Source organism: Haemaphysalis longicornis, unplaced genomic scaffold (genome assembly GCF_048455015.1).
Source record: "Haemaphysalis longicornis isolate Haplotype H1 unplaced genomic scaffold, Haemaphysalis longicornis Haplotype H1 scaffold_6, whole genome shotgun sequence".
In the NCBI taxonomy this organism is placed as follows: domain Eukaryota; kingdom Metazoa; phylum Arthropoda; class Arachnida; order Ixodida; family Ixodidae; genus Haemaphysalis; species Haemaphysalis longicornis.
The window spans coordinates 79,990,612-80,013,817 of NW_027526407.1; the positions used below are offsets into that span (position 1 = coordinate 79,990,612).

Genomic DNA, 23,206 nt, shown 5'->3' on the forward strand with positions numbered 1-23,206 from the left:
ATATTGTGTTGTGTGTTATTAATACATCAACCGTTGGGGTTTCGCCTAGTCATGTAGCATCATTATAAGCCAGTACATAAGGTAGATTGTCTCTGCTTTCATCGCACCACATTTCAGAGCGACCCGACTGTTTGAGTTCTCTTCAAATGCCACTTTCCCCGCAGCCATGCAAATATGGTGTACAAAACACATTGCACATATATGCTATTTATTGTGCACTGTACATGTGAGACTAAATGTTCTAGCGTTGGGGCTACTTGAGGCTTTTCACTTTCTTGATCTCCTTGTATATGCTGAATTTCTGGACTGAAAAAACAAGAAAGAAAACGGTAAGGTTCGTTGCGCCATCATTCAGCCAAAAGTTCTGCAAAAAAATTTTGCGTACAGGTAAGATTGACACTAATCTACAGTAAGAAGTCCTGTTTCTCTTGATGTAGACCCGTCGTTATCCCCCATTCACTGACATCTAAAAGATGTCTTGTTCGCTCTTACGTAGGGACAAAACACGGACTTTCACTACGCTATGCAGGAGCACGTTTAAACGTGTTTGCATTGAATAGTTTGCTCTTCGTAAAGCGCACAACCCAGCCGCAATGTCACCCTTACACAGGTGCTATTCGCCCAACTTTCCGCGTTACTCTCGGTTTGCGTTGAAGCGAAAGTCCAGCGTTTTAACCCGAAACAGCCTTCGGTGTGGATCTCGAGCAGACATCGTCGAAATGCAACCGTGCACGCTTACTGTATGGATCAAACTTCCACAGCTCGAGCTTGTCGTCCAAGCGTGCTCGCTGCTGGACAAACTTGTGCTTGGAAACAATGCTCTCGAGCAAGACCAGGACGAACCTGCAATCGGCACGTTTGGTAGCCCATTAGGCGCTAAACCGGCATAACCCCTTGGAAGAGACGGTGAAAGAATAAAAAAAGGAGAGCCACTTACTTAGATTTCGCTTTGGCCATTATCGAAAGACGTTAAGAACGCCTCCAAAATGAAAGAACCACGAGTGAACCGTCGTGCAATGCAACGAAACGACAACGTTGGAAACTTCGAGCTAGATTTCAGGCAGAGAGAAATCTCGGAGAAGCGGACGACGCCATGTGGTGCTTAATAGTTGATTTAGCGTCATTTACGATAACAACGCGCCCGCAGTGCCGTATGCGAAAACAACTTCCTCTCTGTGAATTCGCCTTTGACGTTCGATTAGCGTTTTAATAGTTCTTCCAAATAATCTTAGGTGAATGATTAAGATGAATTCACGCAAAAATAGGAGTGCCAGCGAATATTTGGCTCTCGCTCGTCGCTAACGCCGTTCAGTACGAACTTCCGGTAGATATTACGGTCCCGTGCTTTGTTTGTGTGGTGGCGAGAGAGGTTTATGTGCATATTTGTGGTGTGCGTCTGTCCGTGTCGCGAGACCAGCACGCTGGACAGCTGTGGGGGCTCGCGCCACGCTTTTTGACCTGCTCGCGTCCAGCCACCAACCCAGAGGTTCGCAAGCCTGCCACGAGCTTCGAGCGCGCCAAGTCCAATTGGCTCCAGCCGAGAAACCCATTTGCCTTGGACGACCGTGAAGTCTCCGTCCGCCATGTGTAACTAACGGCCAGCCCAAAGTTAGCTTGCTTTATCTTCCTCAGCGCGTTTGCACGATCCACGTCACTGAGAACACCTGCGCGTGGCTAGTTAATTTTCCGTTTACTAGTTCAAGGCTGAAGCGAGGGTCCCAGCTGTGGTCCCGTTTTGTAGTGTTTTCCCTTTAATCCGCGAGTACGGCAATGCGGACGTGAATGTTAGTGCGCATTCAGCATGGTAGAGACGTAGGGAGTTGCGCCGATTTTCAGACCATCGCATCCTCGTAGAGGTCACCAGATCGTTGTATTTGCAGTTCGCGCAGGCTGTGGTTATTAAACCGTGTCCCGCAGCGTCGCACGATTGTGAATTTCGCTCCGCGAACGTCATTTGCGCAGGAATCCGAAGCGGTCGCCAGGAATGGCACCTGGCTCTCCGCAGGCCTGTCGCAGCCCAGTGTGCACCGCGCGTGCCGTGACGTCACCGACGAGCAGCCAGCTGACTGCTGTTGTCGAGCCGAGCAAGGGAGCCCAGCCGTGGCTTGGTCGTCAGTGCTAGCGACGACGACCCTTTGCTGGTCAACTCCGCTGGTGCTCGCGCCCAGGGGTCAGGGGTGGGGGTCTCTTCTCGCAAGCGTCGCCGGTCGTCCCTTGCGACCGAAAGCGCCGAAAATACGGGCGTTGAGCGCGACGACAACGCAGGAGGCGGAGTCCGTGCTGTTGATCGGTCAGAGCGCCTCGTCGAGGTGCGCGCGGGGCGTCGCACTGACACTGACGCAAATCGTCGCAGGAGAGGGACCCGAAAATCCAAGCCAACAAGGGCCGGGCTGTTGAGAAATTCGCCTTCCCAACGCGGCGTTGGCCCGTTGGGGAAGGGCTCGCTTCCCTCACAGGACCCCGGGCGTGGGTCGTTGGCGAGCGTGGAGGCAGGAAAGGGCCGAGCCAAAGATCGCAAACTTTAAAGAGGCAAAGGGGCGGCCCGTTCGGCGAGCTTCAAGGCTGGCATCATCGTGCGCGAAGACGCAGGAGGACGGCGACGGATCGTCTCCCCCGCGCAAGAAGCAGCGCGTTGCCGCCGCAGCAGTGATGCAAGCGACGAACGGCTGCTACTCGGTGCACAATGGAGACGAGACTGGCGCGTCCTCAGCTGCTGATGCTGTTTCCCCGGCCGCTGAAAAGGCGGCGGTGGCCAACAAGTGCATCGCCAGCTCGCGCACCGAGCAGGACATCATCCGGCTCATCGGCCAACACCTCCGGGGGCTCGGACTCAAGTGAGTACTACTACCAGAGTCTGGTACTACGCAGGGAGGCGAACTGGCGCTCATGCTGTTCCTCCCCCACCTCACTCTCTGTACGCGTGCGCTGTGCTTTGGTTGCTCAGCTGTTGGACATTCGTAGGCAGTAACCAGCAAGTACAGTTCAGACGAACTCCGTTATGAAAAATTTTGTGGTTGAGGCGTAGGAACAACGCTTTTGCTCATTGGTGATATGCACTATGCAAGAAAACGTCCGCTTAGAACGAATTTTCGGTAATGCGAACAAACTATCGCGGCCACTTCGAGCTTGTCTTAACGCTGGGTTACTGTATACAGTGGATAAAAAATGTTTTATGTTGCGGTTGACAACAGACCGGAAACAGGTAGATGTAGGTTGCTTTTGAAAGTGTCCGACCTCCGTGTACAACTGAAGCATCATGTTGCGACTATTTCGCGGCGCTTGCGTGATTGCTTTTGTTTTGCCTGGCCCATCGAAGCGTGCACCCACGCGCTAAGGCTACGTGTACGGTGCACGCATTGAATGTTTCAAAAAAGCTGTTTAGCCCCACCTGCTACGGTTACTGCATGCGTGGCAGAAAAGCATATACCGTTTCACCATCGTCTTTGTGTGTGTGTGTGTGTGTGTGTGTGTGTGACTATGAATTAAATGCTGACGGAACTTAATTTGCCCGTGGTGCGTTCGAGGTGTCTGCCCGATAAACGAATAAGCGTCGCGCGTGGAAGTGAACACAACACTTGGTTAGCGAAAAGACAGCGTGCGTAACTGATATAAACAATTACGAGCCGAAAAAGCGCTGCATATGCGCGTGATGAAAGGGGGCTTTGTCTCGACTCTGATGGCGCCTTTGAGGTTGTGTGTATCGCGCAATCGCGTGTTGAGAGGTTTCGCTTCCGCACCATGAAGCTGCAGTTTTTGACGTCGTTCCGATGACGCGTTTGTCCGTGGAAAGTAGTCTTTGCGCACGTGACGTTTTCCGCGTCAGGCTAAAGCGAAATACTTTGTTTTGTTGTTTTTAGAATTAGTAGGGGTCGCATATGCTACGCTTCCGATTTTTCTTTCTTTTTGAAAGGGGGTGGAGGTGAATACGTAGTCGAGTGATTTTCGGCGACGGAGTCCTTTACAAAAACTAGTTAACCTCGCCTTCGAGAACAAAAAAACAAAAACATGTTTTGCCTGTGGAAAAGGTCTAATGTGGGGAATCGAAAATGTCAACGTTCGCCCGACGAGCTGAACTTCCGAGCGCGTCATACGGCTCCGGCCTTTGTGCTTGGATACCGTCTGAATCTAACGTTTTCCCAGATGAATCGAGCGGAGGTGACTTTTTTGGCTCCGGTCTTTCAACGACACGTACGCGAACACGTTTGTTGGCGTTAGCACTGCCGCGATAACTTCTCGCGATAAGGCTTTGCAGTGCCTTTCAAAAGATGGCTGGACGAACACGCGCAAGTCACCCCGCGATTCCGTCACATTCGCGTGACAGCGGTCGTAGCGGAAACGGCGACGAGTTAAATGAGGAAAGCGTATCACCTTGGTGTTGTGTCCCGAATCGCGCCGTCGCAGCTGACGCAAGATCGAGCATGCGGTTTTCACCGCGGTTATGCGCGGCTTTCGCTAACCGAAACTGTGGAGCGAAGACTTTTGTCACGTTTTGTCGCGTTTGTTACGCGTGCTTTTCGGCGGTGATCGAAACTGCTGCGCGTGCCGGCCGATGTCGAACGTCATCGAATGGCAGTCTGACTTTTGGTCGCGACCAGTCGCGCTCAATCGAAATTGTTAATTTTTTGCGGAAAAATGAGATTACGTGCATACGCTGACTCGCTAAATTTAGTTTCTGAGTGCTGAGTGTGTAGGGGAGCGCTTTAAATTGTAATTTGTCGCACGCTGCGTGCCAAGTTTCATGGAGCAAGTTTTCTACGAAAGAAATGCCTTTAGAGGTGTACCCAAGCTGTCTTTGGTCTTTTGTGTGCAGAGGATGTCAAGCCAAATTATTTGCTGGTTGTGTTATCAGCATTTTAAAAATCTAGGATGCAGAACATTAGCTCAACATTGTATTAGCGTGTGAACAGCACTGTTCCATTGATCATAACAGGAAAAGAAAGAGGGGGGGGGGGGGGGGGGGGGGGCTGCTGCTGGTTAGGTTTGAAGGGTCAGTTGCTGCCAAGAAAAAGGTCAGTTGCTGTCAATAAATGAGTAGTTTCTCAATTTTGTGCATCTGACTCCTTTGGGGAAAGGTTAGCTGCCCTTTTTTGTTTTTGAGTTTAAAATTGCGAAGCATTGTCAAGTTTCATGGCAAAGCTATTATTGGTGCCGTCGTCGGTTTGCCATTGTTTACCAAGACCAAAAAAAGAAAAATTTTGGCACCTAGCTCGTTCTCTGCAATGCACTCCTTATGTTAGTTTGGAGGAGATGTTACAGAATGTTTTGAATAGAGGGGAGAAGCATTAGTGAAGAGCATAAGGACCGTCGCTGCCTTTTGCAACTTGTCCATTGAAGAGTTGGGATTGTTTGAGCCAAGTGACAGACAGTTCTGCAGTACCAGTCATTTTGTTAAAGCTTAGTGTGAAATTTTTTATGTTGATGTAAAGGTGGTATCGATAAAGCTCACCTCGGCACTTCTGGCCACCTTCACATCATTTTCTAGCACATTTCGTTAATTCAAATTCAAATTCAATTTTATTTTTGTCTCTCAACGTAGTACAATGTCGATGGTCTCCCTGGCAAGAAAGCGGTTGCTACAGCTTGTCGGGGCCAGGGAGCCAAATTGGCAGCTCAATGACGACTGTACAATGCGATTAAAATGAGGAATACAGCATAACAGTACCTTTGAGAAGGCCGATAAACATCACACACAAAAAAATTAAAACAATAAAATACTTGTATAGCGAGCTTGAACGCATTGGTGCGGCGTCACATATTCATGTACAGGTAAAAAGAACAGAAGAACGCATATTTACACAACAATATGGAAAATGGAATTCAAAAACAATAATTTCCGACAAACGCATCACGTAAGGAAGCCCGTGTCAGTGTTCCGTAATTGTCGCTAAGTCCCTGTAATTTATTTAATATGCATGGAATGTTGTATGCCAGTGACTGCCAAAGATAATTGGTTCGTGGGCGTGGAACGAGCCATTGTTCCGAGCCACGAGTTGCATAAGTGTGGCTTTTTTATTGGCTTTTTTATTTTTTATATAAATGACTTTTTTATTCAAGAGCACGACGTTCTGGTGAATCTGTTTTTGTAGAATGAACCAAAATTAGTTCTGGGATGTTTCGCGGGCACCAAGCTTAAAGTTAGGTGCAGGGAAATGTGAACAAGGAAGTCCCAGAAGTCCATCAGTCATTGATGCCTTTCTGATTCTACGTTTCTAATGCTGAGTTGTCAAGGGACAGTCAAGGTAATCTACCCGCCGCGGTGTCTCAGTGGCTAAGGCGTTGTGCTGCTGAGCACAAGGTCACGGGTTGGATTCTCAGCCGCGGCGGCCGCTTTTCTGATGGAGGTGAAAAGCAAAAACGCCCGTGTGTACGGGATTTCGGTGCACATTAAATATTCCCAGGTGGTCAAAATTAATCCGGAGCCCTCCACTACGGCGCGCCTCATAACCTGCACTGCGTCGGCGCGTTAAACCCTGCAATCTATCGGTCGAGGTAATCTTGGGGCACCCTGGTTGCAAGCATGCAGGCAGTGGTGTAAAGCTGCCAAAATACAACTGGCTGTGTCAAGTGACTTCAATGGCAAACCGAGCCAAAGGCTACACCATATAAAAATCATTTCCGTGTAATACGAACTGCGGGAAATTTGAAACTCTGATTCGCACTTGTACAGTTACGGCAGGCACCAAGCGGGATGCCTTCGCGACGCCGTAAAGTTAAGGTGATGGCCCTCAAAGGGTTAAACAGTCTGATAATATGCATGAATGGTCAAGTCACGGGTAATTCGAACCGCGCATCGCCGCGCCCCTTTTCCCTGCCGCAGTGGCTGCTTTTCAGATAGAGCTGAAAAGTGCAAACGCTCGTGTGTCGAAATTTCGGCACCTTGTTAAAGATTCCCAGGTGGTCAAAATTAATCCGGAGCCCTCCACTATGGTGCGCCTCATATTCCAGGTGCAGCTTCGGCCTGTCAAACCGCACAATCAATCAATCAATCAAGCTACAAGCTAGCATGTGGGCACTGTTTACTGTGCGAAGCAGCAAGTAGGAAAAGGGAATGGGCGAAAAACAAGTGTGGGGGTCTCCTGGCATTTGGTGTCCCCTGGCGTGCTGATGCGAGCAGCTGGAGACCAATAGGAGTATGCGCATTTTGTTTTGCACTGTATTTCTTTTTTAACACAAAAGTGTTTTATTCCTGGATACACCAGGATTTCACTGACATCATACCCATCAAGGAAATGACGCCAGTACAACGAAGCAAGCGGCCTCTAAAGAGTGCACCCCTGCACACAGAGTCTTTTTGCGGGGAAGCAACCTTTAGTACTAAAGAGTACGTTACAGTTTGGGTTGTTTGTTTTCGGGTTTTATGTATTAACACGAAAGTGTTTTACTCCGCGATACCCCAAGATTTCACAGACGTCATATCCGTCACGGAAATGATGCCAGAACACCTTTGCCGAAGCGACCCGCCAGCAGGACGTCGCTCGCCAAGCACACCCGCAAGAGAGCCACCGACCTGCAAATCATGCTCAGCTGCAGATTTCACTGCACATTTCACTTTCGTGTTTTACCGATTCCTATGAAAGAAGAATCATCCACAGTTTTTTTTTTTATTTGCTTCTGTCACCTGTGTTCTCTTTTTTTACTGAAGTTGTTTGTTGCCGCTGTGGTTGCTTGTACAGCTCTGGATAGAGCTTGGCCTACCCTGACTGCTCTGTTGTTCCTAGCTTGACTGCAAAGGCCCACGGTGTCTATGCTGGATAGGGATAATACCGAGCGAAAAAAGTAGACGCTGCGACAGCGACTAAGCCGAAGCCGTTCCTAAAAGCAAACCGCTCTGACATGAACAAGCGACAGGGAGATTGTGGGAGTACGCCTATGCAAAGGAAATGCTACAAATAGTGGAGGAAACGCTGATGTTGCACCACTTGCCTTTCTGGTTATAAAAAGGTGATTCGAAGTCGCATGTTTGATTGCTCTCAAAGTGTAACAGTGGCCACTACGTTTGAGTGCTAAAGATGAAAACAATGAGATGCTGACGGCGGATTTGTCTGAAGATAAAGTTGCAGTTTTGCGGGGCTTCCCTGTCTTTTCTTCGCCAAACAAGGCATTTTTTGTGCGGTTCGATCTTTTAGTTACTAAGAGTTGTTTTTGTATGACTGAGGAACTGAAATGAATTTGCTTTTGCTGCACCGACTTGAGTACTGAAGGGAGCGGGTAGTATTTTGAGCCCAGGAGGTTAATATAAAAGGTTCAGGGGTCCATTGCTTGGGCTGATTGCAGGTGGGGGGTGGTCGTGGTTCTTTCAAATAACATTCTCCTTTCATGTTTGGCTTTGCTTCATGGCTATTCTAGCTGCGGTTTGTTTCCCCTAAATAGAAGCCATTGCTTTCTGCCACAAAAATTTATTCGATTGTACGGAAAAAAAGTGTCAATCTCCTCACTTGAGAGGATCGGCAGGAACAAGGAATGTGACAGATGTATTCATGAACTTGTGAACACACCCAGCCTTCGTCAGTGTGGTACTCGTGTTCGTGATAAGCAGGTGATGTGATAGTGTTTCTCTTGAGGTGAGAAGTCATAATTCCATTCCTAATCCTGCTAAATAATGTGGCAATAACCGTCTTGTGGTGTAATATTGCTCCCTCCCGTCGTCATACATTTCCACCCACTTGTTCGCCACTGTCTTTTACGAGGAACGGGATTTGCCCCTCGTTACTTTCCAGGCTAAAATGGATTGACTGGTTGTTACGATCATCATCGCGTTTCTTTCCTACTGTAACGTTAGTGAGATTTGTTTCCTGATTAGCGAAGAAGATGTCATTACGATGCGTGGCTGTGAAGCGCATGCGCGCAGACATATTTATCTCTGGGTGCGAAAAAGTGAGAGAAAAAAAGGCTGCATAAATAAGAAACATGCCAGCGTAGGGAACTTTCTAGCAATCGTGAATGCATTACGGCTGTTAGCTGCTACGCTTTAGGTGAAAAAGTGACACGGAGGGAATGTGACCCTTTGCACCCTCTCTGCAGCCGCCCATATATCAAACATCTTTCCGAGACTCATGGGCGATGTGTTGGCGTGCTGCCCATTGAACTCTCTGATAAGGGTCGGCCAGGCGTGACTGCCGATACCCTTATCAGTTAATTTATTTTCTTCCCTATTACCTCTGTTTTGTTTCATCGTAGCTGAGGACGCTTTTTGTTTTTTTTTATATATAATTATGGCACAGTGGTTCCTGGTTGACAAACGTGCTTTGCTTTATGCAGGTGTAGACATCCATTCAGTGTTATGTTCTACTTCTGTGCCTTATTTTTGAGGGAGCCGAAAAAATGTTGCTCTAAATTGGAATTCATCCTTGGCATCCAGTGCAACTTCAGGTGTCCGCAACTTTTTTTTTTTTTAATGGGAAAGACATGAACTGATGTGTGCCCTCCAAATTCAAAGCACAGTAGAGGTAAGAGGCTGAAGCGTCTGCTTGGGGACAACTTCAGACAGACAGTCGGCTGTTACTCCGCACAGCGCAAAAAGTGCCTTACTGCGAGTATTTTGAACATGACACGAGTCGTTTCCGTGATTTCTCACACTTTGTCTGGTTATAAATTCTTGCAGCGGTGACAAAAAAAAATGTTGTGAAAAAGAAGACAATGTTACGCATTAAGCACAATCTCGTTTCAAACGCGCGCACGTGTTGACATCCGGGTCCGATGCTTCGGTGGAGTGACACACTGCACGAATTATTGCTGTTCTGGACTTGAGCCAGCGTATAGTAGCGTGGGAGTGGCTTCGGACCAAAAAGCACCTTGAAAGATAATTCGAGTGCTTGTCTGCCTTTTCCCAGGTTCTCAAGAGGGTGTCCTTTCTATTTCAAACTGCCCTTTCCTCTTTGAAAGCCCCTCTGGCCCATGTCATCTTCGTTTAGTTCCTACTACTTCAGCATGTTTGCACTGGGGTGAAATCTCGAATGCGTCGTGCGATGAGTGCCTCAATTCACACGTCTGTGCTTTCGAAGCTAACAGTGAGGTCTTGGCCGTACTCTTTAAGCTGTCGACCGTTACGAAATGACTGCTCACTGGGTTTGTCAAGCTCGCATTTCAAGAGGGCTTAAATTTAGCTTTTGCTCCAACAGGGCATGTACCACTTACAGCTTTCTTTAGTTAAAAGCATATAAGTATAGCTGGAATTTCTCTTGTTTTCCCACTTTTATGGTGTAGGATACATATGACGTTGCAAATTGTGAGAAAACAGCTGTGCGTTCTAGCAGTGCTCACGAAAGCCACTCATTTAAGTTTCCAGGTGCGTTTTTTGTCGCGTGCTTTGCAGCTTGCGTGTACCGTTTCCTTCACAGCTTTTTGACAAGTGTCGGCCAGTGTCGCTGCTTTTGTAAGTAAGGGTGTTTCACTTCCTGTTGCGAGCAACTCGCCAGTATGATGGTGCTATCAGTGTGGTGGTCGTCTTGCCATTTTCCCGGTTATTCAAAATTTTGCTTGCATGAGCATGTGTGATGCAATATATTTATTTCAATACCTGTAGGGCGTTACAAAGGGGAGCAGATGTTATCTGACGTATCGCAAATCCAGAAATCTGGAAAAACATGAAAAAACGAGAAATTCAATGACTGTGTCGCACACGGGATCAGAGACGTGTAAACTAAAATGTGTCGCACGTGTTTTGATACTACAGTCAAGTCCACTTACGACACCATTTATAACAATATATCGGATATAACGATGAACAGCTATGGCACCATCAACTTTTGTATTCTTTCTATGGTAAAATAAACCGCTTATTGCAATGCTCCAGTACCACGATATCGTATATAATGATTGAATTCGGTTATATTATGCACCAAAAATGCAACAGTGATGACTCTAACGATGCGGTTGCGCAGCCAACTCAGGTGGTGTCTTCGTAGGAGGCCCAATGCGTCACACAGTCCTTCGGGGACTTTGTTTTCGCCAAGGACATTTACCTCAGCTAGGTGAAGCACCTATAGGTGCTCTTGGAAAAGATTTGCGCGAGCTTCACACGTGGCAAACAAGGGTGACCGACTGTGGCTTCTTTCCCGCAAATTAGTCGTAGCACGACCTTGCTGGCATGCGAATAAAATGTTTTGAGCTCTGTTCCATCTTTTTATTTCGCAACCCACTATAACGATTATCGGTTATAACGATGGGATTTCCTTGGCACTTGGATATTGTTATAAGTGGACTAGACTGTACTGTAACAGCAAATGCTCATGTTTGGTTTATAAAGCTCAATATGCATGTGGTATTGTTCCATTTTCCTTTCTGGCTATCAACTTTGCTGAGCTTTTTTTGTTACTTCATGAGGCTAGCATACATTACAAACATCTCGTTGCCAACATCCAGTGCTGCATTACAAGGCTAGCTACTTGCTTATAATAAACCTTGTCTGAACTGCCAAAGTGGGGCTCAGACTCCAGGTTACAAGACCATTTTCTTTGAGCACAATGTTGATTGCTTATGACGTAAGTTGTGGGAGCTGTGAGGATGCACACCATAAGCAATACCGCGCTACTATAACCAGAACATGCACAAACTGAGGCTGCATGCACAGCCCACGTTGAAAGTAGTCTTTATTAACGCGAAGGCTTTCTTAGTGGGACCGATGGAGCCCTGTCAAGAAACTAATGCATTTCTCCATACACCGGTTATTGATTGAAAAGCTTCGATGAGATCTATGCACACACGGCGTGCGCGTGAAACAACTGGGCTTCCATTCTGTCAAAATGGTTAGGTACCTGAAAATTGCGACAAGGGAACGGTTCTAGATAAGACAATACGTGCGTCGATCATGAAAAAGTAGTACAATAGTGTACCTTTATCTCATAAACCACGTATCGGTATACATTTAGATAGTTTGTTTACGCATTACTTAGTGCGCGAAAATTTGTCACGTGGGTTCGTCCTTTGCTTGTGATTTGAAGCTTGAAGGTTTGACAATCAATTGGACGAACTTTCATCGAAGGTTTTGATGCACTTTTGATGCAGTTTTTATTTGAGAAAGCTTTCGTGTTTCTCTCAAGTTCCTTTAGCAAAGGATGGTAAAGCTTTGTTTAATTTATCGTCGCTTAAAGGCATAACATTTACGAACACAAATAGAGGTGTATTTCATTTTCTTGCTTTTTTTTTTCTTCTTTAAAGAAAGTTTATTGACTCTCAAAAAAATGAAGGTTACAAGAACAGATGTATCCAAACAAGTGTCGCTTAGCTAAGACTGCACCAGAACCCTCACATCCACTGTTGCTGCTCTATTTTTTTTAATTGCTGGTGCAGTTTGACTTCCTTCTTTTTTTGATGGAGATTGCTTGTTGTTTCTTGGAGTTTAAAGAACTGGATGCCATAGTGGCTTAAGTATTGCAAATTCAGTTGGTTTTGCACAATGGTCTGGTAGAAAACTCGACAAGACTGCTTGATATCTTTACAGGCACACCAGGTTTTCAGAAAGGATAGTTGTAGTTATCACGTTTCTTGATACGTCCAATACCGATGTTGAAAGAAAAGGGCTTCTTTTTGTTTTGTTTTGTTTTCCCTTGCAACTAAGTACGAGAGGAGAGGGAGCTTGCACATTGTTGAATGGCAGCTGCAGCTGCTTGTATTTTGTTTGCAACTTAAAACGATGCGCTGGCTGCTCCTGTCAGTCAGCGGGCCCCCCCCCCCCCCCCAAAACTGCTGCACTATAACCAATTCAGTGTATCAGGCAAATGCGTTTTAAGGGGTGTGTTTCTACATTGAATTCTATAATGAGTGAGCTGGTGGTCACAGAAACTCGCGTTACGTAAAGAACTGCGTTTTAAGGGGTTGTGTTGTAAAATACATGATTACAGATACGTTACAAATATGGTTATAAATATTGGCTATGGTTTCGTTATAAAGTGGTTTGGAGTTTGGAGTTCACTGTTTGCAGTTTCAAAAAAGAAAGAATGGGAGGGGGAGGGTCAGCGTGTGTATCCTTTTTTAGTGTGCAGCACTTTAGTGGCTGCTACTATGGATTGGTGATGGCGTTGGCATTGTAACCGAGTGAGTGAAGATGGAAAGAAAACTGCGGAGGAAAGTGTGCAAAAGTGTGAGGGGTAGGGCAGAGCATGCTGAGCCCTCAAGAGAGGGTCGTCAGCGTCTGGCAAAAGTGTGAGGGAGAGGGCGCAACGCACTGCTATGGCGTCATCTCTCACACTGCCTCCCCCTCACACTCTTGCCAGGCGCTACTCCTCCTTGTGTGGCTCATGCGAAACGTGACATCATTTTGTTCATCTGGGGAACTTGGTTTAGTGGGCGGTGCTGTAGTGAAACCCTTGACATTCTCCTGGGGGACTGACAGTGTCGTTCTGTCCTGACCTGCAGCCGGACGGCGGAACAGCTTATCCAGGAATCTGGCTGCGGACTGGACCACCCCGCTGCGGCCAAGTTCCAGGCGCACATTATAGACGGAGATTGGTCAAAGGTGAGTCTCGGCCCTTGTACGGCTTGGTCGAACCACCGAAGAGTGCTGGTCGCTCTTGCCAAATTTTCTCTGTATAGTACAAAGTTTTGCTGCAGCTAACTGGCAACTTCTTAAGACCATTTGCACCTGTAGGAGGGTGTGTCCTTTTAATGCATTACGAATGCATGTGTGGTTTGGACAGTCTCCACCGACGTACAATATGGAGAAAGATGCAGCGCGACCTTGCTGCATTTCTCGTCATAAGAAAGTAGGCACAAGCATCTGTGTGTGGACATTAATATGTGAAGAGTGTGGGTGTGTATACGCGTTGCAATATTTTATGCGTGTCACCCTGGGCTGCTTGCCTGGTTTGGGAGCTCCGGTCGGGGTTCGCTGCAAAGTTTATCTCGGCGCACTATGTGCGACTTGTTCGTGCATGCGGTAAACCCTCTGATCTGATCGCCGCGTAGTGCGGACAAGCAAGGTAATGCAAAAACATGGACATAATACATGAAGTGGCTTCCATCGCCGCATGCTGAATTTGCTGCTTGTATTATTATGTAGATCCAGGTGATTTCTTGCCTATCCTTGGCTTGTTTTCTGCGCATGCTTTGTTTTTTGCCTGAACTCGTTATTTGAAAGTCATGCGTGCTTGCTTGAGAAAAGCCTTAAAAATAAATGGGTGAAAAAAAAAACACGAAAAGCAGCAAGTCCTTAGGCAGAATTACGTTTATTGTCCCACTCTTTTCGGGGAATTGTCGCTTGAGGGTCTGTGTGGTTAGTTTGAATCAGTCTTATTGTGGCTAGCAATTGCCGAATCACTGCTCGCTTGAGCAAGTTGGGTCTACATCACTTTACAGCTAACAGGTGTTACTCTATCCGTGCACCTATTGATGTAGAACGCCTCAATCACTTGTCAATGTGAGTGTATTCCTGCAGTGTACTGTTAACGTGCAGTCTGAGGCCACAATTTGGGAGCTGATGGGAGCTTTGTTGCATCGACACTTAATGAATTTCTCGCCCGAAATGTGGCATATTTTGCTTTTTGTTTCTCTGTTTTGCTCGTCTGCTGTTGCGTTCCAAGGTATGTCAACTTTCTGCTAAAATTTTTTGGGATTGGCTCTATCACTTTCCTATCACTTTCGAATCTTCGTCAACTGGTGCTAGCATTGAATGGGGTATGGACAGGTAACATTTACAAGTAAATATTGTGCCTAGAGTCATTCCTTTTTATGGTTTATACGTTCCACGGTGTTTGCTGGTAACCTCACTGAATTGTCTCGGTGGGGCTTTTCCGCTCTACGTGGAATATTAACACGTTCTGGCATCTTCTCTCAAAACTCCTGTAGCTGCATCAAATTAGCGTTTTTCTTGCTCCGGGAGCCACTCACGTTTATCACTAATCGAGCTATGCTTAAAGTAAATTTTAATGGACTACTCGAAGTGTGAGTGAAAATGTATTGGTAGTTTCTGTTTTTACTGATTCATCGAACAGCCGTATTTGGGAAGACGGGTGAAATTGGCAAATCGAGTTGTCTACGCGAAAATGGCATAGAGTTTGCGTGCACTTCCCGGTGTCAATTCCTGACCTCTGCTAACACTGTTTCGTTCATTGCAGGCCGAGGCAGATCTCAATGAATTGAAGGCGTTGCTCGACACACCCCAAGCGCTGGTGGTGAGTTTTGGAGATCACTTATTTTGGAGATTACGCAAGCGTAATTTGTTCTGGAGATTATGCAAGCGTGTGATTTTTTTTGTCCTCGGCCATGTTCCCTATCCACATGATTGGGAGAGTAGGAAAAGGGGAATCCGTCCGTTCATTCCCCCCGATTGAAACAGGAGATGCAGTTCCTGGTGCTGGAGCAGAAGTACCTGGAGCACCTGGAGGATGGCCACCTGCTGGAGGCCCTGCAGTGCCTCCGACACGGACTCACCCCTCTCAGGCACAACACACAGCGCGTCCACGAGCTCTCCAGGTCGGCTGATTCTTTTTTAGTGTGCCAGCACCCCCCTTTTAATAAAGGAAGAACCACTTGTGCTCTGGTGTTGATATTGAGTCCAGGCTTCTTTCTCCTTCCCGGTCCTAATGCTTAGCGCAGTTCAACACAGCGATTTACTGCAAGTGTGCATGTGGAGACCGTTGAGGAGGGCCGATCTGTTGTAGAAACGGGCTAACTTGAAACTAGGTGCGTGTGCTGTGTCTTGGGTTTGCAACGTTTTTTCGTGCGCTTAGTTGGCGGCTGTCCTCAAGCTGCCCGTCAAATCTGTGGTATACACAATCCCTGACTGTTTTGCAGAACCCATGTTTCCAATAAGCATCTCTCCCCGTATTGTGTCATTGGTCACTGCTGTGAGGTGAATGGCTGCCCCCACGCCCCCATTCTTGTCTTGCATATACATGGGTACTAACAGTTCGATTCTTGACCCTTTTACCATTGGGTTTTGTCAGGGGAAATGCGTGCCTAGTGTCGGGTTTGTTTTCCTGCGTGCATTTGTTATGTATGGGTACACCAGTGGCATGGCTGGTTGGAAAGGGCAAGAAATGTTCCGGTACAACAGCAACACTGAAGTTGTCGAAGATGCCTTTGCCTAACGCGGCCTCTGTTGTTGCAGCTACATGATGTGTGGGAGCCCGGAAGAGCTTCGGTCCATGTCCCACTGGGAGGGCAAGAGCATCTCGTCCCGGCAAAGGCTCATGGAGAAGCTTCAAGGTCGGTCTCTTCAAAATTGGCGCGCCTGTTGCAGTTGCACGGGCCTCCCCACTCTATCTACTTGTGCCGGGCAATTCGCGGGCAGTCTGAAAGCGCACGTGTGAAAAAGTTGGGGCCAAGTTTGGTCCCCTGGGTACAACGGGGATAACCAAAGAGGCCCCCAGTGTATGTAGGGGTGACGCTTTCTAATCGTTATGAGAAGGCTCGTAAAAAGGGATGTAAGTGGATCGCACTTTTCACTGTGTTGAACATTGATGCCTCTGCCGAGCTACTGACCCAGCGAACATTTGACGTATAATGGTGACTCATTTAGCTAGTTCGCGGCGGCGAGCTCTAGTGAGAGGACGTGCATTCTTTGATGGAGGCGAAAAGTTAGAAGCGCCCGTGTGTTGAGAAATCGGCGCACGTCAAGGATGCCCAGGTGGTGAGAAAGAATCCGGAGCCCTGTACTGCAATGCATCCTCAGAGCCCAGGTCTGCTCCAATGTGTAAACCCACATAAAACTTAATGCTCGGTGGCGCCCGCAGGCTTCCTGCCGGCGTCGGTGATGCTGCCCCCGCGGCGGCTGCGTGCCCTGCTGGGCCAGGCGGTGGAACTGCAGAGGGACCGCTGCCCGTACCACAACGCCCCCCTGCAGCTGGGCGGGGAGCCCGTGTGCCCGCTGGACGACGACTGCTGCCTGCTCACCGACCACCTCTGCACCCGCGACCAGTTCCCCTGCCGCACCATACAGGTACGCCACCACTTGGTGTGGAAGGGACTCTGGGGCTGCCCCAGTGTTAGCAGAGCGCTGCAACCGGGGCAACACTGGGGTCAGCCTGAAAGGAGGAGGGAGGGAGGGTTGGGCACGTTTAGTATTGGAGTGTTTGACGACTGGTTGAGGGAAACCCAAAGTTGGGAGTGAGATTTGATCAAGGGAAAATTTGGCACGCGCCTCAAATGCGGCCACTTGACTGCGCGCAAAGGATAGCTGCACAGCTTTCTTTGAAACTGCGCGGTTAAAGAAGAATTCCTCCTGGTCCGGCATTTGATCCCAGGACCAGCGCCTAGGTAGGGCAGCCACTCTAGCAAGTGAGCTAACCTGGAGACTGGTCGTTTTTTGCAGTGCGAGAGCAAATTGATAAACAACTTGAAGTGAGGGACAAGCTTAGGGGCAACCCCCAAGTCTAACCCCAGCATTTCAGGTGGATATGTTAAATTTTCACTTTGCCTAATAATCACTAGCAAAATGAGTGGGCTTATTGAATCTATCTATGGCTGCAGGTACGATTTTTTTTTTTTTTTGCTGCTTTGGCATGTGTAGAGCACCACTTGTTCATAGTCTTTAGCTTTTTTCATTGTTTTTGGCCACAAAGTTGTAGTCTAGCTCAGCCTGTCTGCACAGCTAGGTGCACTTGCATGTTACAGTGTTAGCTGGCAGTCTTTTTGTGGTGCGCGTGCATTTTTGAAGACTAACCAAAGCCCAAGCAACCTGATACAGAAAGCCGCCAATTCGTTCTCTGCAGTTCACTTGTGCCGATTAGACAAAGCTCGTGGAACCCAACCCACAGCCAAATAATCTTGAATAGTAAATTGCATGCTGAGCATTTTGCCACCCTTATGGGCCTTTCTTATAGAGGCTTTTAACCAGTGGTGTGCTGTCCTATGATTTCAGCAGCACCCCTACCATTTTTAGTAGTGTAACAAATTCAAGACTGGCATCGCTATTGTAGCGATTTTGCTTTCTCTTTACTGTCTGTTCAGTCTGCGCTCTAGATAAAGGAGCACTTTTACTGTAACACAGAACTTCTAATGTGAATGCATGCAGTGCTTAATAATAAATTTAGTGGTGTTGCCATGACATGTTACAGTAACACTTCTACGGTGGTACATCTTTGGGGGGGCTGCCAGGAAGAAGCGCTCCTTTTGTGCCGTTACTGAAAATTGACAGGTAACATGGTTTTGGTTCAAAGCCCCAGTTAAGGGGAGGCGCGTGTCTTAGAATCCGGAAATTTGGCCAAAAAATCGATTTTTCAAAACTGTAATTTTCTGAAAGTAGAGCTATTTGTCTTCCTGTCAGCCAAATATCCAGACCCAGGAGTACGTAGCTGAGCCATAATATCAATTTATAGTGCTGACGACCACTACAATCGGCCAAGATTCGTCGCAAAAATAGCATTTTTTCGACGACTCGTCTCTCGGGTTTTACAGGCGCTATGGTGTCCATCTTGGTCTCATTCGGAAGTGTCTTTTCGTTTTCAATTCCCCACCAGAACCGTTTCGCCTGTTGGTTGCTTGTAAAACCGGGGTAGAAAAGAGATGGAACGCGCCGCCCAATTAGCTACTGACTGCACGTGACTGTAGGGCGCAATCTCATTGGCTGGGTGCCGTGGGTCGTCTGCTCGGCACACTCATTGCAGTGCAACGGCTCATGTACTCGCCTATGCAGGGACCGGCAAAAGCCCCGCATGGTGTAAAAACAAAGTAAATATGTCTATCAATAACTAAAAGGAATAACTAGCGGTATTAAAAGTGCCAGGAATACGCCTTTCTGCGTGTATGATGACAACTTATCGCAAGAATGGCGCCGAGACGGAGGTGAGCTTAGTGCCCCCACGGGCTGCGAAGACAATAGCGTTAGCGATATGATTACGCCTGAGGGTGCACTAAGGTGCGTCTATCTTTAGATCAGCAACACGTAGAAAGAAAATAAATGATAAAGTGGAGGATCCCGCTTGCCGACGGCGCAAAGGAAATGTGTTCATTCTGTTATCATCAACGATGCCGCGGCGGGTCGGCGCGCGCTTCCCGGCATGCCGGCAAGTTACCATACAGATGAGCGATTTGAGAATGACAAATGCCTGCACTGTGCACAACGTGTGAGGGTGGCGGGATATGTGAGTAGATTAAATCGAAAACCTGGTTATCCCACCTAGCCAAGCGCATGCACGTCACAGGACAGTGTGGTGCATGCCGTTACCAGCCCCTTTATTGCAACTCATTTCGTGCTGTACAAATCGCTCTGGAGCCAATTTCATTGCAACGAATGAAGCAGTAACATAACAAAATAAACGTTTACAACTGTGGTGCACGATCGGCACCTCAGCCTTGGTCGCCAAAGAGAGACGGCGCACTGCCAACAGCGTGAAAATTGAAGCAACGTTCTGGCTTTGCTTTTTTTTGTTCAGTTTTTCTGCCAAGTGCCATCTGTGTACGAAGGATTTCATAATTTTCCCATGAATTTATTTAAGCAAACTTGGTATGCTCGTGTTGAGCGAAAAGAAAGCTACATTCTAAAGAATTTCTCTTTTTCACGTGCTCAATAAATAACCCTTATGTGTAGTAAAACTTCAACTGCGATTTTCTCAGCTTCCCTTTTTTTTTTGCATATGTGCCTAGCCTTACAGAGGTTTTCAGGTTGTTTTTTTTTCAAAGGATTTCTATAATTGTTATACCATTGAATTCAGAACGAAATGAACTGCATGCTGATGCAATATAAATGGCTCAATGGACCTCAAATAAATGTTATGAGTAATAATTAGAGCTCATTAAGTTTTCAGAAAACTGTACTTGGCATAAGTAGACTAATTCTATCCAGTCAACTGTCTTTACAGGAATACAAATAGCATCAGCATGCATGGCAGGTCTTAAGCTACACATCCATACCATTTATTTTCAAGGAATTTGAATAAAAATCCCCTTAACGGCCTGTAAGAAATTACTTAATTAGGCTCCAGTATTTTCTTTGTAACTCAAAAAACACTCAGGCCACATGAGAACTAATTACATATTTGAGATGAGGAAAACAAAACACATATGCACAGTGATTTTCATTATCATAGACCAATTAATAAAAAAGTTCATTTCAAGACCCTCGTCTCCCCTTAAGACCCTCTGAAATTAGTTCATTGCTGAAATTAGTTCATGAGAAAATTATGAAATCCTCTGTACACAGATGGCACTTGGCAGAAAAACTAAACCAAAAGCAAAGCCAGAACGTTGGTTCAATTTTTTCGCCGTTGGCAGCGCACTGTCTCTCTTTGGCGACCAAGGCTGAGGTGCCGATCGTGCACCACAATTGTAAACGTTTATTTTGTTATGTTACTGCTCCATTCGTTGCAATGAAATTGGCTTTAGGGCAATCTGCATCGCGCGAGAGGAGTTGCGACGAAGGGGCTGGTAATGGCATGCACCACACAATTCTTTGAGTGCATGCGCTCAGCTAGGTGGGATAAGCAGGTTTTCCATTTAATCTACTCATATATCACATCGCCCCCGTACCTTGTGCACAGCGCGAGCATTTATCATTCTCAAATCGCTCATCTGTATGGTAACTTGCTGACGAGGAAGCGCGCGCCGGGGTGCGGGCCGACCCGGCGCGGCATCGTTGATACCCCGGTTATACTCACAACCAATGGACGAAACGAAGCAGTTCTGGCGGGGATTTGAAAACTGAAAGACGAGACCAAGATGGACGCCATAGCGCATGCAGAACCCGAGCGGCAATTTCAGCATTCCAAGACCCACGTCTCCCCTTAACCAGGGGAGCTGTTTGGTGCTGGTCCTTTGCACATGCAGCATCGCAGAGAAGGATGGGGGGTGGAATTTGAGTAATGGGACCCCTTTGCTTGCAGGTTCTCAACGACCATTGTGACGAGGTGTGGTACTGCCGCTTTTCCCATTCCGGTGAATATCTGGCCACGGGCTCCAAGGACTCCACGGTCAAGATCTGGGAGGTGAACCCGGTGAGTGTTGGGGCGGCACTTGTTCTTTCATTCACGTCTGCTTGGCAGAGAGGGGGGGAGGACTGTTGAAGAGCGAAGAGAAGTAGTGCTTGAAGTGTGTGCCTAAAAGTGCTCATCTCACAAAGAGGTCTCGTGAAGTGTAGGGGAGGTGTTTTGCCAAGTGCGCCTCGTGTGCGTGTTGTGCAGGCAACCCTGACGCTGTCCCTCAAGCGGACGCTAGAGGGCCACGCGTTTGGCGCCTCCTTCTTCGCCTGGAGCCCCGACGACACGCAGCTGTTGGTGTGCGGCCCCGAGGACTGTGCCGACCTGTGGATGTGGAATGTGCAGGTGCGTCCCTTTCCTCCTCTCCCCTTCCTCCGCACTCTTCGTGCCTCCTGATTGCAAGCCTACTTGGAGCTGGCAATAAAAGTGCTTGCTGCTTCCAGCAGCTAGCAGGATCACATAAGGGCTCTTAAAGGAGCCATGAAGACAAAATACAAGTTGGGTTGATTAGAAAGACTGCTTAGTGCCGATAACAATGATGCCAATATCATCGCAATCTTCGAACAAATAACGGAGATATTGAAGAAAACGTGTGAAGCAGTCGCGACCCCCGAGCCAATTTCCCGCAACTTTTCTATGACGTCACGGAACCTTGTTTGTGCGATTGGCGGCCGCCTAACTGACCTGTCACGACGACACAAGACTGGACGTCTGTAATGGGGCCTCTATTTCCATTTGACCGCATCACTTGAATGCTAACGTGCAGTTAATGCACTGAAAATTATGTTTTATTGTTGGCCCGTATGACGTCGCTCTCGCTCATAACACGTCACTGTGGCGCAAAATTTGAAAGTTTTTAAATACATACTTCTTGCTTTTTTTTTTTCGATAGAAAAACATCTTTTGGGGCTGTAATGGAGCTGAGTGAAATACTGAATCTTAGTTCTTTCAAATTACACGAAGTTGTATTTTCTCTTCATGGCTCCTTTAAAACAACCCCTTTAATTTTCAAGTAAACTCGCTCTGTGAAACTTGTCAGTCTTGCTGCTTTTCCCCGCTGATTCAAAGATGCCGTTATTTTTTTAGTCAGTCAATTAGCTCGGGATAATTTGAGATAATTAGCCATTTTTGGTGGAACAATGGACAAAACAGTGTTGGTCATAAAACTGTAATCTTTGCATTTTCCAGTACTATGAACCCTGGTGAGTGCAATGAGAGAATCGGTTTTGTGATGCATCACTTTGAACTTTTACAGCTCATTAAACTTTCGTGTTAGAAAGGGGTGTTTGAAATGGTTCCTTGCCATTGGTGCCACCGAAGTTTAATGAGCTACCTTGTTGTGTTTTTTTTTTAAGTGTGTCCTGTCATTTTGCATTGTTTTTTAATTTCCCAAGTAAACTCTACATGTGCAATGCGCCCTGCTTATACAATTTTCACGGGACCACAAATAGGCAAAACCTGGTGGCGGGAAAGCATGTGACACGAACACTGCGAGAACATGCTGTGAAACATTGTAAAAAAAGACATCAACCGTGGTTCGTTCAAACTCGAAATGGATTCATCTTTTATTTTCGAAAGTAAAAAAAAAAAATGCTGATATCAGTTTGGTGCTTACACCAGGCTTGCGACGAAACAGTGCCCTTCTCCAGTCATCGAAATTGCCTTGTGGTTGATGTCATCACTCCGAAGTGGCGGGGTGCATGCTCCAATTGGAAGCCCCACACCTGTGCATGAATGAAGTGTCCTCCTCCTCCTCCTCCTCCTTTTCTGCACAGACGGGTGAGCTGCGCATGAAGGTCCAGAACCAGCCCGAGGACAGCCTCACGGCGTGTGCGTGGCATCGAGACGGCAAGAAGTACGTCACGGGTGGCATCCGGGGACAGTTCTACCAGTGTGTGAGTACCGGGGTCTTTCCCTCTCTCATTCCCTTAGCAGTGCAGTCGACTTCTGCCCTCTAGAGCCATTAACACTCGGTTTCTGACATTAGTGCGCCTAAATTCATTCATTTCAGCAATCCAACCTCTTCCTTTGAATGTGGGCAGGTTTTCGGGAATGCCGGTTTGCGTCTTGTCAAACTCGGTGCGCTAGAACACCACTTTGGTTGCCCGAAGCGCGATACTGGTTTTAGTCCAGGGTTTGACGGTAGTCCGTCTGGTCAGGTGTTGAGTTCGTAATGGAGTTGCAATCACTGACCAAGTCAGTGGGAAAAAGTTGACGTTTCGGATCCCACACGGAATTTGTGATCACAATGTGATCACAATCACAAAGCCTCATTGTGATCAAGGATTCCGTATGAGATCCGAAACGTCAACTTTTTTTCCATTGACTTGGTCAGTGATTGCAACTTTGTTATGAAT

The 23,206-nt window shown here is 47.2% G+C and overlaps 2 protein-coding genes across 2 annotated transcripts in view; one reads left to right on the forward strand and one right to left on the reverse strand.

Annotated features, from left to right (window-relative positions):
- Positions 1–180: 180 nt before the first annotated feature.
- On the reverse strand, positions 181–1,124 carry Mrpl33 (mitochondrial ribosomal protein L33). Its single transcript, XM_077675366.1, has 3 exons — positions 938–1,124; positions 740–843; positions 181–306 (listed from the first exon to the last, which is right to left on the reverse strand). The coding sequence occupies exons 1-3, from the start codon at positions 955–957 to the stop codon at positions 254–256; spliced, it is 177 nt and encodes a 58-aa protein (XP_077531492.1). The 5' UTR covers positions 958–1,124; the 3' UTR covers positions 181–253.
- Positions 1,125–1,310: 186 nt separating this feature from the next.
- LOC144143564 (WD repeat-containing protein 26) overlaps positions 1,311–23,206 on the forward strand; it is a 29,829-nt gene continuing 7,933 nt past the window's right edge. The window contains exons 1-10 of the mRNA XM_077675364.1: positions 1,311–1,608; positions 1,963–2,834; positions 13,354–13,453; positions 15,051–15,107; positions 15,272–15,408; positions 16,046–16,143; positions 16,671–16,876; positions 20,757–20,867; positions 21,054–21,194; positions 22,625–22,744. Coding sequence (XP_077531490.1) covers positions 2,650–2,834; positions 13,354–13,453; positions 15,051–15,107; positions 15,272–15,408; positions 16,046–16,143; positions 16,671–16,876; positions 20,757–20,867; positions 21,054–21,194; positions 22,625–22,744 — 1,155 coding nt within the window. The 5' untranslated portion in view covers positions 1,311–1,608; positions 1,963–2,649. The remainder of the gene's footprint in view (positions 1,609–1,962; positions 2,835–13,353; positions 13,454–15,050; positions 15,108–15,271; positions 15,409–16,045; positions 16,144–16,670; positions 16,877–20,756; positions 20,868–21,053; positions 21,195–22,624; positions 22,745–23,206) is intronic.